At 38.0% G+C, this 16,097-nt stretch overlaps 1 protein-coding gene across 1 annotated transcript in view; it reads left to right on the top strand.

The window, feature by feature from the left end:
• The first annotated feature begins 5,726 nt into the window (after positions 1–5,726).
• The window catches only part of LOC134546283 (mediator of RNA polymerase II transcription subunit 15-like), a 121,649-nt gene continuing 111,278 nt past the window's right edge, over positions 5,727–16,097 (top strand). Inside the window, exons 1-2 of the mRNA XM_063388991.1 lie at positions 5,727–6,055; positions 15,663–15,750. Coding sequence (XP_063245061.1) covers positions 5,991–6,055; positions 15,663–15,750 — 153 coding nt within the window. The 5' untranslated portion in view covers positions 5,727–5,990. The remainder of the gene's footprint in view (positions 6,056–15,662; positions 15,751–16,097) is intronic.

Here is a 16,097-nt window from a genome sequence, read left to right on the forward strand (position 1 = left end):
AGTAGCTATGTGTTCAAGTAATGCTAAACGCCTCTCGTTCATTTCATCAATGCCCTGCATGCGAGATCTTTTGGATGACGCCGATCTACCTATGTGTGTGGACCGGAGACTGGATTTATCACTTGCAGGAGTAAGTGTATTCTGGCTGCTAGATTCATGTGTAGCGTCTTCGATTACGTCCGAGGTTGCTCCAAACGAAGAACTGTCACCGTCGTTATCTGATGTGTCGCCGACATTTGTACATTCCTGAGGCTAAATGTTGCAAAATGTCTCTCTCTCCCGGCGTACACTGTTTAGAAATGCCAGTCTGCCAAATAGTGCCCACTTGTTAACCGAGGCCGGTGCTGCAGAGCCTGTTGATGATTTGTTCTTCCTTAATATTTTGAAGAAGTTGTCTCGTATATCCTTCCACCGTTTTGTACAAATTTCAGCTGAAACAATAACCCTTTTTATAAACACACAATAATCATTTTCGGGTACACAAAATTAACGCACACCACACTGAAACCAGTACAGAAAACTCAAATATTTTTATTACAATAATTGTCACGTGTACAAAATTACTTACATTTTTCAGGTTAGACTATTGGGCTCCAGTATGTTTGTTTTAATGTACAAAATATAGATTAAGCCAACGAAAACATCCAATAATATAATTATAATGAATTTCAAGTGCAATATTTTAAGTCCTTTAGTGTTCTCTGTAGATAAGGTTTCTTTACATTAAAATTAAATAGATAACATTTATGATAGTTAATAAAATAAAGTCCATTTCACTGTAAATGTTTACTAAACATAATAATTGTTTGTTTGCATAATAAACTTTAGGTAATTAGTATGCTGCTTCAACAAACATTGTGATTTTACTTTTTGGTCTTGTGACAGATACTTGGCCACAGGGGAAAGCTTTACGTCCCTTTCGGCATGCTGAATCGACAAGACAACACTTTATAATCACGAATAGGCACACGCAAAAGCCTCCTCACCGCGGCGGTTGACCGGACAGACTGCTCCTCGAGCAGTCGAGTCTCGGCAGTTGACGGCCAGCCGACGTGACGTCACAGCAGCGAGCGGCGCAACCGTTTCTGCGAAATGACTCTCACCAGACAACAAAGGAAGAAGTCGCAACTGCCGACCGCTGCTGCCAACCGCCAACTGCCAACCTGTGACTTTCATGTCAATGGTCACGGCGTGTCACAAAAACAAAATTTGTCACTGCACCCATCACTATACGGTATGTCAACAGAAAACAACCTATAAAAAAATGCATCAGAAAATGTTTAAGCCCGTGCTTCCACTAGCGACGGTAATTTATGTATTAATGTATTCATTTAGAAAATAAACTCGAATTTATTGACAAGTAAGATTTGTTTGCTGAATTCAAAAAAAATCTAGTACTTTCTTTAATAAAAGTAGTGAACAAGTCAAACTTGAAGGAGAAATTTCTGAAATAATTAAAAACAATTCCACTCAAAGTGAGGTTGAGTTAATTAAGGGGTACACTGCAGCCATGAAAGCCACATTAAATGCAGTTTGATTGCAGAATGGGTGTCATTCAAATAGACAGCAGGCGATTCTGGGAAGAGAATATCTCAAACGAAATATAGTGCCACAAAGAAGACCTTTTTTCTACAATACGAGAAAAGTGTTTCATCGTGCTGGAATCTCCAAACCAAATCAAACAGAGATTCAAGACATCGCAATACTAACAACTAACATTTATATTTAATTTGAAGTGTCAAATCTAATCTATCTCAATTAAGTAATTGTAATGTGTTTAGTGGTATGAGAGTATTTCTTACATTATTTATTCACTTTACGCATTTACACTGAATTAATCTTAATTAAATTTTATACTTTAGATTTCAATAACGAAACATCTCAAATCATGACGATACATTGAATAGGATAACCAATAAGCTGTATTTTGGTGCACATTTTCTGGGTTAATATTCCCACTTAGTTGATTAGATAATATATATTTTTTAATTTATTGAAACCATGTTTTTAGTTGATGACGTTTACGTGTATAGCCTAAATAAATTATATATGTGTTGACGCCGCCGTCGGTTCTCCCTCTGAGAGCACAGGCCGTTATGTGTCCTCAACACCTGAGCCAGTACCAGTGCCAGTGCTACGAACACACCCGCGCGTGTGTCATAGTGCAGCGCCTCGAACGGCGTGACGTCAGTCACGGCCAGCTAAATGCTCTGACGTCGTCCCAAGTGCTCCTCCGGCTCGCTGAGGCCATTATTGCCCGTTGCTGCTTCAGGCTTGTGTGTGTGCCGGCGCCCGTGCGCAAAAGTGTAACAAAGGTTTTGTTTATGTAATTATACGAGGGTGTAAATATCTATTTGTCTTGTTGTGTACCTGTAGATGTGTTTCCCGGGCGACTGAGTCGCGTCTCCCCGCCTGTGACCATGTGGGTCCACGCACTCGCACACGAAGGGAAGAGGGGGGATTCATGTGCGCGCGGCAAGGGGGAAGGCCGCTGAGACGTCGCGGAGCGTGGGTCGAGACAGTCGCCTGAGTGGCATGAGAGAGTGCGGTCGCGAAAATGTGAGTGAGAGTCGAAAGGACCCTGTCAGTCGTGTCACCGTTGTCACGTCACCGTCATTCGCGTTGTCAGTCACGTCACCGTCGGCAGTTACGTCAGTCTTTCATGTCATCGTCATTCGCGTCACTGTCAGTCACGTCACCGTCAGTCACGTCATAGTCGTTCGTGTCATCGTCATTCGCGTCACTGTCAGTCACATTACTGTCTTTCACGTCACCGTCAATCATGTCACTGTCAGTCGCGTCACTGTCGTGTCACCACCAGTCAGGTCACTGGTAGTGTCATGTCGCGCTCAAATTGCGTGGAGCCGGGCCTCGCCCTGATGGACTGTCACAGAGGGGAGCCGTGACAGCCCATGTACAGTGTGTGACGTGTGCATTAAACCCAGCTTAACGTCATAAACTCTTTTATTTCACCCAAGTTAGGGTAGTTCCCTTGCCACATGGCACGTACCCTCTCTACCGGAGCAGCTGGGCAGCGACTCCGAACCACGGGAAGGGCCCTAACGTTGACGTCGTCCGGCCGACGACCCCCCCAGAGCCCGACCTGCACCCGCCAGTATACGCTCCCGCTAACGGAACACACCCCTGGCCATGACCCACCCGAGTCAGGCGAGCCGAACAGCGATTAAAGGCAAACCCGCGAAAACCTGAGTAGACAAGAGAAGAACCGTACCCATTCCTCCTGGAACATTAAATTAGGATTTTAGCGACAATAAAGTCTCTTCCAGACACACCCATTTAGAGTCTAGCGTAATGAGGTCAAACCTGGCGGAACTGAGGCCGAGCCTCCCTCGGACGCCATGCCAGTTCGGCAGTTCAGCACAGCTCACGGACCGGGGCGGACCTACGTCCCACGGAGGGGCAACAGCCTTTGTCTTAATCGAAAGTAACGTCCGGTAAATATAGTCACTAATTAACAGAAACCCTTTTTTTTTACTTAACCTCTCCGTGAGTACCCGGTCCCCCTTTTCGGTCAAGGACCTAATCCGAACCGCATCAGTTTAAAGACACCCCGCACCACACTTGGTCAGCGGGGTTGATCTTCAGTATACAGCACGGGCCGCCTCCCGCAACTCACAGAACTTTACTTAAGGTCACTTGCACGGCGCTGACCACAAACCCGCAAGGGAGCTTGGACAAACTTAACTGCGGTGCGTGTTTCACCACAGTGGGCACAACACCCGCGCAGAGACATTCGTATACGGGATTGGCCGTCTCCAACCGTCCACCCCTTAATTCAGTGTATTTTGTTTCCCGGATTTTGTATTACTAACTTACGTTACCCGAGTAACGAGTGCCACATAATTTGTGTGCGCCCCCTTAATTCAGTGTATTTTTGTGTCCCGTATTTTGTATTACTAACTTACGTTACCCGAGTAACGAGTGCCACGTAATTTGTGCGCGCCCCCTTAATTCAGTGTATTTTGTGTCCCGTATTTTGTATTACTAACTTACGTTACCCGAGTCACGAGTGCCACATAACTTGTGCGCACCCCCTTAATTCAGTGTGTTTTTATGTCCCGTATTTTGTATTACTAACTTACGTTACCCGAGTAACGAGTGCCACGTAACTTGTGCGCACCCCCTTGATTCAGTGTACTTTTGTGTCCCGCCTTTGTGTTACGAAATTACGTTACCCGCGTAACCAGTGAGACGTATGAGACGTAACAGCGTCCGAGGCCCACGTAACGCGGAACACGAACAATACGGCACCACGGAATAACGAGTAAACCCCCCCCGGGGACCTCTGTAGAGTGTTGTATTGTGTACGACTCGCTCCTATGAATAAAAGGTACGACACCGCCACCTCAAACCCACGTCTCTTATTTAAACATCATCTCACGCAACACCGCCACCAGCCCTAGTGGGCCACGCAGGGGCACATACATCCACGACCCCAAATTCACGACTAGAGCCGAGCTAGTCTGGCGCCCACCCGGACAATACGTATCAAGAGCCGCCTTTTCCCACTAGGAGCCACACCGGGACTCGAGCCCGAGACCCCGGACGACGGCAAGACAAAATGACAAGTTAAGAGCACGCGACTGAATGACAAAGTAACAAACTCGACTGCAAAGCTGAAAACACTTCCGCACGGCAAAGTCTAGCGCTACTGCAAATACCGCTCCCGCTCAATCTCACCTTCCCGGAGCGACGTCACGAACACGTCCGTCGCCTCTCGTGCCGGGTCCACGACTGCCCTTCCACTTCCCTGGCGCGCCCGAGCGCTCGCGTCTCCCCCCCCTCTTCATGAGCCCGCGGAACATGCTGATTGGTCACAGGCGGAAGGCACGGCTTTGGCGCCCGGTGAACAATTAAAACTTACACAAATACATAACCCTTGAATACAAAATTAATTATAATAAAACATAAGCAAAATATATACAAAAACATAAAACAAAAATATATTTACAATAAAATAATATGTCAAATCCTGTAAAGAAACAAAACGTCGCACGTCACCGTGACTTGCATCGCACTACACACGCAAGAGATGGCGCTGGCGAGGCATAACGGCCTGAAGGAGCCGGGGAGACACTTGGGCGACGTCAAGTGTGCTGTCTGTTATCGCATTATCATGTTTTTTAATGGCAATAAAGTGTTTTGGGAGGAGTTCATAAATTTATGTCGCACTCTTCGACCAGTGTGGGATATATGGAGTAAGGAATATGTCAATAGGCATATTAAACGAGAGTGCCTCAAACAGCTAGTGAAACAAGCCAGAGAATTGTTTCCAGACGCCGATATCGACTTTGTGAAGAAAATAATTGACAATTTACTTGCAAGCTTTGGTTGTGAACTGCAAAAATTAATACCTCCAAACAAAATATTCCACAAAACAGTGCAATGCTACTTGCAGCCATTATGCAAGTACAACAAGTCTTTTTTAGAGAAAGAGACGAGCATGCTTGTGTAGTGTGTGGTATCCGCCATGCGCTGAACAGTGGCGGATCCAGGATTTTGGTTTGGGAGGGGCTTGATCCAGCTGAGGCTAGGCTTTATCAAGGCAAACACAAAAAACAATAGTGGACCCAGATGCTTTTGGAGGGGGCTTGAGTCCCTTAGCCCCCCCTCTGGATTCGCTACTGGCGCTGAACATATCCGCTAGCGAATGGGGCTGTTAATATTTACTGACATGCGGCGACTCGTCTGTTCGGATGAATTCGTTAATCTTCGAATTTTTTTTGCTGTTGTTTAACAATCAAAATTCCTGCACTACTATTTATTCTATGGGTAATGGCGATGCGATAATGTTGCATTGTTTGATATGGCAATGGAGACCCCTATTTATTTGTATGCAATTGTGAATTAATTTGTTGACTAGTGAGTTTCAGGGAATTTTTTAATTTTGTGTTGTAACAGTGAAGCATCAAGATACCGTATGTTTTCTTGGTTAGCTTGTAGTTGTGATATTCCGCTAGGAAAACGAAATGTCAGCGGAAAATGAAAATGCCTGGCGTACATCCACATTTAGGCAAAGTGTTGTCGCCAAAATGTAAGCATTGAACGTTTGCACTTAACCATTTTCAATTTCTTATTTAGTTTTTAATGTTATTGTAACTAGTAATTAAGCTTTATTTTTAATCCATAAGGTAAATGTACCAGTAGTCGTCTTGCTAAGAAGAGTTTTAGAAAAAAAAATTGTGTACATAACCTCGTAGGTGTATTACTGTCCCCTACATGTTTGTTTTTAACCTCAAACTTTACTCTACAATGCTATCCAACAGTCTTCGATAAAAACATATTATTTTTGTAGATTTATAATTTTAAAAAAAGTGTGATTTCGAGCCAGTAGTCATCATGCAAATTTGCATGTTTGCCAGTGTTCGTCACATGTTTGTGCCAGTAGTCATGTGCGATTTCGGCTGCATTAGTTTTAATTCATGGATCCAGAATGATAGTATTGTACTATTTGGGCTTCAAATTTTATTTATTACTATATTTTAAACATCAAAATGGCAATTCATAAAGATCGTTTAGTAATATAATGAATAATCCTCATTAAATTTTGAATTTACTTGCAGCACTCACGGAACAAAGAGGGACAGTACAACTAACATGAAAATATTATAGAGCTGTAGCAAACCGTTCGTATTCGGTACTGAGTAATGTGTGCACCGTCTAGTAACGAGTAACGAAACGTTACACACGGCTGCATTTTGTTACTCACATTTTTCATATGTTTTACGCATGCGCGCGCATATTCGATGAATTTACGTTACAAAGAACGATATTTGTTTATTAAGTAAAGTATAATTTGGAAATTCCTCGTCCATGTTTTTTTACTGTTTATTATAGGTATTATGTGTGTAGACAAAGTTTGAGATTGGAACAGAAACAACGTAACAAAGTATTTTTTCACAAATTAGAAATGTGTATGTTTTTGTTTTTCACTATCGCGTATTTTCACGTTTTTTGTTCTTATCTTAAAAGAGATAATATAATAAAGCCGCTCTAATGTGATTTAATTGTTTCTTGGTTAACAAAAACGGTTTAATGATCAAATATTGTTAATTGTTTATATTCTATTTATTATTATTTACGCGACGTCATACTGTACGCGTACGCAATACGACTCGATTCGTTGCTGCAACATAACATAGCATGTTATGCGGTATCAGAAGTAATATTTAAAAATTAATCGGGGCCCATCTTCCTACCCAAGGGCGATTTGCCTTTGTGTTTATCAGACAATGTGTTTCTTGGCACTCTCTTTTTTTCCGCTGCTCGTTTTATACTCATACCATTCGCTGCATCTTTAAGAGCAGCTTCCATGGCTGACTTTTCATACAGCAGTATTTTCCGTTTTTGCATTTTGCCTTGTAATTAAAGAATGAGACACATTATGTATAATGTTTAATTGACTTATTAATGTCAAAATATATATCGAATTACCCCTAAATTAATGTAAACAACAATGCCTACACAATTTCTGCAATCAATAAAGTAAAGTAATTTCCGACCCAGAAGTCGTCATACACATGCATCGGAAGTCGTCATAGGTGACGACTACTGGATCTGATCATAATAATGTACTTTGCCTATCAACAACAAAGAACCAATATTATTTAAGAACTCTAGGGTGTAACTTAGCACAACTTTAAATAAAATATTAAATGTACCAGTGTTCGTCAGGTATGACGAACACTAGCAATACAAGGTTTTTATTGATCCAGTTTTCGTCACCCTAACTAAATCATACAAAGAAAACGAATTTTTTTAAATAAATACTTTCACCTCTTCAAGAACATTTAACCAACACATTCAGCACAAAACATCACGAATAAACATGAAAAATTACAGAATTAGAAGTAAAAATGTGCACATACCTCCTTAGTGTTTTAGTATAGGAATTCCCCTATTTATCTTCACTGCTCTACGAACTTTTGATGCACGGACTTTTTTTGATTGAAAATAGGGTTTGTTCAGAAAACTATTGTGGTAATTTCAGCTAGAAAGTCGACCAAATTTTTGTCAATATTTAAGTTGGCGATATATTGAGCTACTTCTCTATTATTTACATTTGAAGTTGCTAGTGACGACCATTGGAGCAGTGACGAGTACCGGTGCACTTACCTTAACCCATGCTCTTGTCATTGGACAGGTGCAAAAATAATCTGAAATGGAGTTGATTGGATTAATTTTACTTGCAATTGGGCTTTTATCTGGTGGCAAGGAGTCTTCTTATTTTTCATACTCTCCCACCTTTTCCTTTTGTTTGTAGTCTTTTTAGTTGCAATGCACCTCTCACCTCCAGCCTATTCCACTCTACTCCGTTATCATTAGAAAGGTGAGCTTACCTCTTTCTGTTTGCTTCCTTTCCCTCCGAATAGTGATGGGTAGAATGATTCTTTTTACTGAATCAATTCATTTGAATCAGATCCATGTTCAAAAGATACTTTTTTCTTTCTTCTTGTTCTTTTACGGGATGTGGCTCCCTTCAAGAGTCATAACTCATTTACCCTTTGGAGTATAAGTTACGTCTTTGCATCTGGCTGGTTATTGTAATCTGCTTGGTTAGAATAGCTGAAATTCAAGATTTCTAGCTTTATACTGACTGTTAGCTGATGACAATTTTAATATTATAATTTTGTCTAAATTATAAAACACTGTTAAACTTGTTTTTCACATGCTGTTTATTTTTTATATGATATTTATAAAAACCTGGTTTTAGGACCATTCTAAAAAGCCAGTACAAGCAGTTTAAAGTAATTAACCCAAAAATTGTAAGTTTGATGTATTTTTTTTGTTGTTACTTAAATAAACTGTTGTTTATTTAACACCTCACTTGTTTTTGAAAAATAACATGATAATTTTTTTTTTTCAGTTCAATTATATCTGCGCTTTCTTTCTCTTTCCTTCGTTTGCGGTATTCTGCACCACTACACTTCTGTAAAATGGAAATATAACGAATTATTACCCACTATCACAATATATAACTTTACAGTGTAACCGCGGTTAAAACTATATGGCAGGTACTGTGTGTATTAGACCAAATAAAATAACAGCAAAGCAATGGTAAAGATTACATAATTGGGCGGCATTGATGACTCACTAGCCACTCACTACACAAGACTGAGCACTAATGTGTAGTTCGTTGAACAAGTGTAAACCCAACATATGAGATGTGCAGTAACAAAAGTCTAGTGTGCGAATGCGCCAATACGTCGCCCGACGGCAGTGTGGCGACGTGGCTCAGTCTACGTATCCAAACCTTCACAAACCGGTGGGGATTCAGCTACAAATATTATACTTTAACACAATTATTTAATTTATAATATTTAGTTTACAAACGAGAAACCTGATTGAAGAAGAGCCAACTTTAGTTTTTGTTTTATATATATATATATATTTTTTTTCTATAAAGGTTGAACTTGAAAACTTTATAGACAAGATGGAGGAACAAAATTAATGTTATATTGCCATCTCAGTGTATTTGTTAAACCAATAAGAAATTAATTTTAACTTTTTTCATTCATAATATTATTTAACTAAATTTTGTAAAACACTCTGGTATTGGACGAAGACAGCCGAACAAAAACTATTTCTTGAAAATAATAAAAATTATTTGGAATTTTTGACAGAGGAAAAGAAAAGACATTAATATTCGTACCAGCCGAGAAACTAGACGTATAATTGTGGTAAAAAAGAAATTGCAAATTATGATATTTTAAGTTATTTAGAAGAATATTATCAAAACAATATGAGAAATATAATTATTCTACAAGGAATTGAGAAATATTTAGTTGATTTGAACAAATATAGTAAATCAAGAAATTACTTTCGATAATTTATGAAAACAGTTTTTATAGTACGAAGTTTGAAGTTTTAGAAATTTATGATCAAGAAAATTAACACCTCTGCAAATAATTTAGAAGAGATAGACAACTTATAAGAAGAACTATAAGAATTATTCAGGTGTTCCCAGGATGAAGATACGGATTATTTGATGTGGAGTTCCAGGACCAAGAAGGCAGAAACCGTGCTAGATGTTTCTAATACCCAGAACTATTACTACAGGTTGGTCGTATTGTTCTTAGGGAAATCTTGTAAAATTCAAGAACCTTTTTGTAGAACAAACCTCAGAATATTTAAATCTTAAAAATTTTTATGAGCACAAGTTCATCTTCGAATACCAGAATGTTGAGGTGTCTTTTGTAAAACCAAATTGAGTAACTATTGAACCAAATTGTTTCATATAATTTATAAGTCTATTGATACTACCACGAAATACCCTGCTCTACCTATTGTATAAACATGATAATGGAAATTAATTCACTTTGTAAACTATTAATTTAATAATTGAAGACATTTAACAAAATCGGTGTAATGTGTTTGACGATATTTCACTGATATAACGTAACTTATGTGAATTACTTTTGGGTCAGTCCATATCAAGTGGTCCAGCTCTGGTTGCTCGACTATTTCTAAAAAAATTCATAATTTGAGCCTTGTTAACATTATGTATTGACAGTTTAAAACTGACACAGTTAAATTTTTATTCTCACTAGTTTGATTATGGCAGCCATTTTTTTGTCATGGGGCGCGACAATTTTTACATTTACAAGGGTTCAGCTACATTGCTATATCTTGGCTCTGGTAGGCCATATCATGATGAAACAAAATCTGAGGGGTTAAGCACATTTTAAGCTACAATTCTGATGACAAACCATTTTTTTAAAATCAATCAATCTTGCCAACTTTAAAGGTTGAACTTGTGCCTTACAATTGCAAAAATTTGCATTTTCATAAATTTTTTTAAGAGTGAAGGCAGTATCTGTTGGGCTTCAAAATATTTATGGATGTGCTTATGTAATAGTAGAGTAAATACAAATTATTTGGAGTGTGAGACTTCAATACTTTTTTTTTTACAATTTTGTAAAAACCAGTTTTTTCAGATTTTTGCTTACTTTACGGCTTAATATCTCTGGTGGGCAGTTATCTAAAAATCTTAAATTTACACACAATTAAGTACTCCATGGTACATAACTCCTGTAAAAATTTAGACTTTGAGATTCAACTGGTTCGGTAGTTACAGCCTTGCCAAACTTGTGTAAAATTGCATTTTTTTTGCAACAATGAAACTATAATAAATTCTAATTATATTTTTAAAAATCTTAATACCCTAAAATTGGCATTTACTATGCAATTGAAAAGAGTTCTCCGACTAAGAACATTAAAAAAATATGCCTGAGATGTTTACCACTGTTAGGAGTGTGCAGGTCTTAACAGGCACGGACTTGCTCTAGTATGGTCTGGTATTTGTTCCATCCTGTTAGTCTGCCAGCAGCTCTGGTATAGAAAAGGTGGTTTGTGTTTCCATGAAGGTTTTTTGTTTTTCGGTATGGAGAAAGAGTGTTCAATAGGACATTTAACAAATGAACAATGCCACAAATGTGTTTATGGTTCAGTGCAACAGGAATTGAAGAAAATCTGTGTGTTTAGTTTAGAACAGCAACAGCTAATATTTACCAGAGTTTCTAGTGATGTTAAGTCTGTATGTAAGTACCATGAGATTAAGTATCTTATTAAATATCACCATATATTTGGCCGGTATTGCAGTGATCCTTTACAAATACATAAAAAGGCAATCACAAAAGGACTTAGGGAAATACTTCCTGAACACATGTATAAAAAAACAAACTACAATTTACTGCTTGTCCCTGGTAAGTCCTTGTGTCCTACATGCTACAAAAAAATATATGTGACAGCAAATGATGGAACAGGGGACACATGTGATTCAGACTTTATTACAGAGATTGAAAAGTTGGGAAAAGTAGACAATGTATGTACTCAATTAGGGGTTTCGCCAGCATCTAAAATAAGGAAATTGGGTTTAGATAAAAGACCACAAGCAATAGCTGACAAGATCAGTAAAGTTTCAAATGTTTTGAAAAGAAATCTTGAGGAATCTTTTGATGAAGTGATGGAAAACAGAGAAGCAAGTGAAGAGTCTGTAGAAGAGTTTGACGAATTAATCAAGAAACTGAAGGATAAATGTGCTGTTGCAGGAAAAGAAATGAAAGTGAAAATAATTAGTTTACTTCCAAATTCATGGAGTCGACTAAGAATAGCTCAAGAGTTCAATGTATCTGATCGTTTGGTAAAACTGACAAGAGACCTAGTGAAAGATCAGGGCATTCTACCAGAGTTGGGAAAGAAAAAGGGTTTTGGCATTCAATCAGAGGTGGTTACTACAGTCCGTGAATTCTATGAAAGTGATGAATACAGTCGTCTTTGTCCCGGAAAAAAAGACTGTTTATCTGTAAAAATAAATAACATGAAATGTCAAAAGCAGAAGAGGCTGGTGCTTTGCAGTTTGAATGAATTGTTTGTGGAATTTAAATCTAAACATCCAGACTGTAGAATTGGAAGATCAAAATTCATTGAACTCAGACCTAAGTGGTGTGTCACAGCCGGATCATCGGGAACACACAATGTTTGTGTTTGTACTTATCATCAGAATGTTAAGCTAATGGTTGACGGTGCAAAGCTTATGAAAGATTACAAAGACCTACTTGCTATACTCGTTTGTGATATGAGTAGTTACGAGTGTATGATGGGCAAATGTGTTAAATGTCCAGGAAGTGAAGCCCTAGTATCTCTGTTTGATGAATTTGAAGAAAGTGATGCCATCCCAGACAACATAATTTTTCAACAATGGACCACAACAGATAGAGCTGAAATGATAACTGTTATTCAGCCAAAAGAAGAATTCTTTCTGTCCCTTATTGAAAAACTTGATTCACTTAAAACTCATCATTTTATAGCAAAGATTCAAAGTCAGCATTTGAGAGAGAAGAAGGAGAAACTTAACGAAACAGAGTGCATTGTTCTTGCAGACTTCGCAGAAAACTTTACATTTGTTATCCAAGACGAGATTCAGAGCTACCACTGGGTAAATCGCCAAGCAACTGTTCATCCTTTTGTGTATTATTACAAAGAAAACGATAAACTTCTAACCCAATGTGTTTGTGTAATCAGTGATCATTTGGACCATAACACAACAACAGTGCATACATTTCAATCTCATCTTATGAAACACTTAAAAGACACTGTTCCTTCGGTTCAACATATAATTTACTTCTCAGATGGATCATCAAGTCAGTACAAAAATAAGAAAAATTTAATTAATGTCTGTCACCACAAGAATGATTTCGGTCTTAGTGCTGAGTGGAATTTCTTCGCAACATCACATGGAAAAAATGCATGTGATGGTGTTGGAGGAACAACAAAAAGGGAAGTAACAAAGGCAAGTCTTCAAAGAACAGTCAAGGATCACATTCTTTCCCCTGAAGATATGTATATGTACTGTACACAGACTATTAAAGGTATCAAATATATATATGTTAAAGAAGAGGAAATTACCGCTCGACAAGAAGAGTTGAAACCTAGGTTCGACAACTGCCAACGGCTCCCTGGAACACGAAAATTTCACCGCTTTGTTCCTCTCACCGAGATTATAATGAGATGCTATGCAACGTCCAAATCAGAAGAGTATGAGGATCTTCCAGTTTCAACCAAGTCCATCCCCATGAATCTTCGGAACAATGACATTATCGCCTGTGTGTATGACGAACAGTGGTGGCTAGGAGTCATTGAAGAAGTTAATTTTGTGAACAATGATATTTACGTAAAATTTTACAACCCAGCTGGACCTAGAACATCATTTAAGATGTCATGTGCAGACAGAGTGTGGGTGCCGCTTAAGAATGTGTTGAGGAAGCTCAGTCCATCAGAGCTATCCAAAGCAACTGGACGTTCACACAACATTTCAGCATCATTATCTGAAGAAATTTCAATGCTGTTTAACAAACATAAGAAATAAGGTACAAATTAAAATCGTAAATCATTTGTCTGTTTAAAAATGTGATATAGAATGACTGTTATAATTAATATTTTTGTGCATAGTATACATGTGTTTTGGCAACAAACTTTAGTGTAATACTTTTTATGACTTAGTACAGCACTTACAGCATATATATAAAATAATTAAGAACGTATATAAAATTACTAGGGTTGCTTTTATTTATGCAAATAAATAAAAAAAATTACGAGTTTGGCAAGGCTGTAACTTCCGAACCAGTTCAATCTCAAAGTCTAAATTTTTGCAGGAGTTATGTACCATGGAGTACTTAATTGTGTGTAAATTTAAGATTTTTAGATAACTGCCCACCAGAGATATTAAGCCGTAAAGTAAGCAAAAATCTGAAAAAACTGGTTTTTACAAAATTGTAAAAAAAAAAAGTATTGAAGTCTCACACTCCAAATAATTTGTATTTACTCTACTATTACATAAGCACATCCATAAATATTTTGAAGCCCAACAGATACTGCCTTCACTCTTAAAAAAATTTATGAAAATGCAAATTTTTGCAATTCTAAGGCACAAGTTCAACCTTTAAAGTTGGCAAGATTGATTGATTTTAAAAAAATGGTTTGTCATCAGAATTGTAGCTTAAAATGTGCTTAACCCCTCAGATTTTGTTTCATCATGATATGGCCTACCAGAGCCAAGATATAGCAATGTAGCTGAACCCTTGTAAATGTAAAAATTGTCGCGCCCCATGACAAAAAAATGGCTGCCATAATCAAACTAGTGAGAATAAAAAATTAACTGTGTCAGTTTTAAATTGTCAATACATAATGTTAACAAGGCTCAAAATATCAATTTTTTTTAAATTGATGAAGCTTCCAATAAATTTTTTTTTGGACCACTTCATATGGATTGACCCTTTTATCTTAACTTGAATGACACTGAAAAGTAATAAACATTAGTTTCAACTTTACTATACTAATATTATGGCATTCATAATTTTTTAAGTCAAATCATTCACACCCTTTTACTTGTTTTAATTAATATAAAGATTTAACTAATTGTAGTTTCTTAGAAACTGCTGGCGCCCTAAACATAACCTTAAATGATTCATTTTTTGATTTTATTTTATATAGTCACTAGAATGGGTCTAAGTATTCGAGTTAATTGAAGTCAGACCAATTTATACTAATTGATAAATGTTTTGATGGAGGTAACCTGATCATATATCCGATATTTGTAATAATAATTATTTTCTCCAAGAAGTTCCGCTCCCCAGAGATTTTCGCCCTGGTGCGACTGCTCCACTCACACTGCTGTCGCTACGCCACTGCTGCGTTCCCCTCTTTAAGTACCCGTCCCAGCTTGTGCAGGGCCTGTCTGCTCATGTTAACTACCTTCTCTCTCCAACCACCCTAGGTATCCTTGCAGCACTACCTCTAGGTATATATAGCTTTCCTACCACTTTTATTCACCTTTTTCCTAGAAAATCTACCCACCTTTCTCTTGCCCACGTTTATCTTCATGTCATTCTTCTATAGCCACTTGCAACCCTCCCTACGCATCTCCACATATCACACAGTCGTCCCCAAAGAATCTCACATACTCTTTTATGGCGTCCTCATCTTTATCGTTTATCATGATGGTGAAGAGCAGCGGGCCAAGCACGCAAGCATATGTCATGACCACTAGACAAACTCCATGTTTGGGTCATACTTACAACTTAACTGGGTGCTGAAAACTCGCACAGCAAGCCTGGCTAATATAATTTTGTGTTTGTTTCCAGAGATGAAGCGATTCAGAGAGCAGGTGTTCCCATCACAAAAAATAGCAATGATATGGAGGATCATGTCTTTCAGAAAGCCAAAACCAGGGTAAGTGCTTTTTTTTTTTTTGTTTTCCTCTGCTTGCAGAAGATCAACTAAATTATTAATGTACCTACCTAGTGTAATATATATTTTTATCTTTTAAATTTGTTTTTGGGTAGTCAACCATCACCTATTTTTTTTTTCAAACTTTGCTGCCTTCTTTGTACAAGTAGTTGGAAACGATGTAATGATTTTACAGATTCCAATAAACATTTGACTTTCAGTGGACCTTTTCTCATTGTGAGGATATTAGGTAAACTGTTTTATTATTTAACTACAACCTCACCACCGGTCCATTATATTTTTCAAATATCTCCAGAAATTAAGATGTCTAGTCAGGAAGTAAAATTTGC

Source organism: Bacillus rossius, chromosome 1 (assembly GCF_032445375.1).
Source record: "Bacillus rossius redtenbacheri isolate Brsri chromosome 1, Brsri_v3, whole genome shotgun sequence".
Classification (NCBI taxonomy): domain Eukaryota; kingdom Metazoa; phylum Arthropoda; class Insecta; order Phasmatodea; family Bacillidae; genus Bacillus; species Bacillus rossius.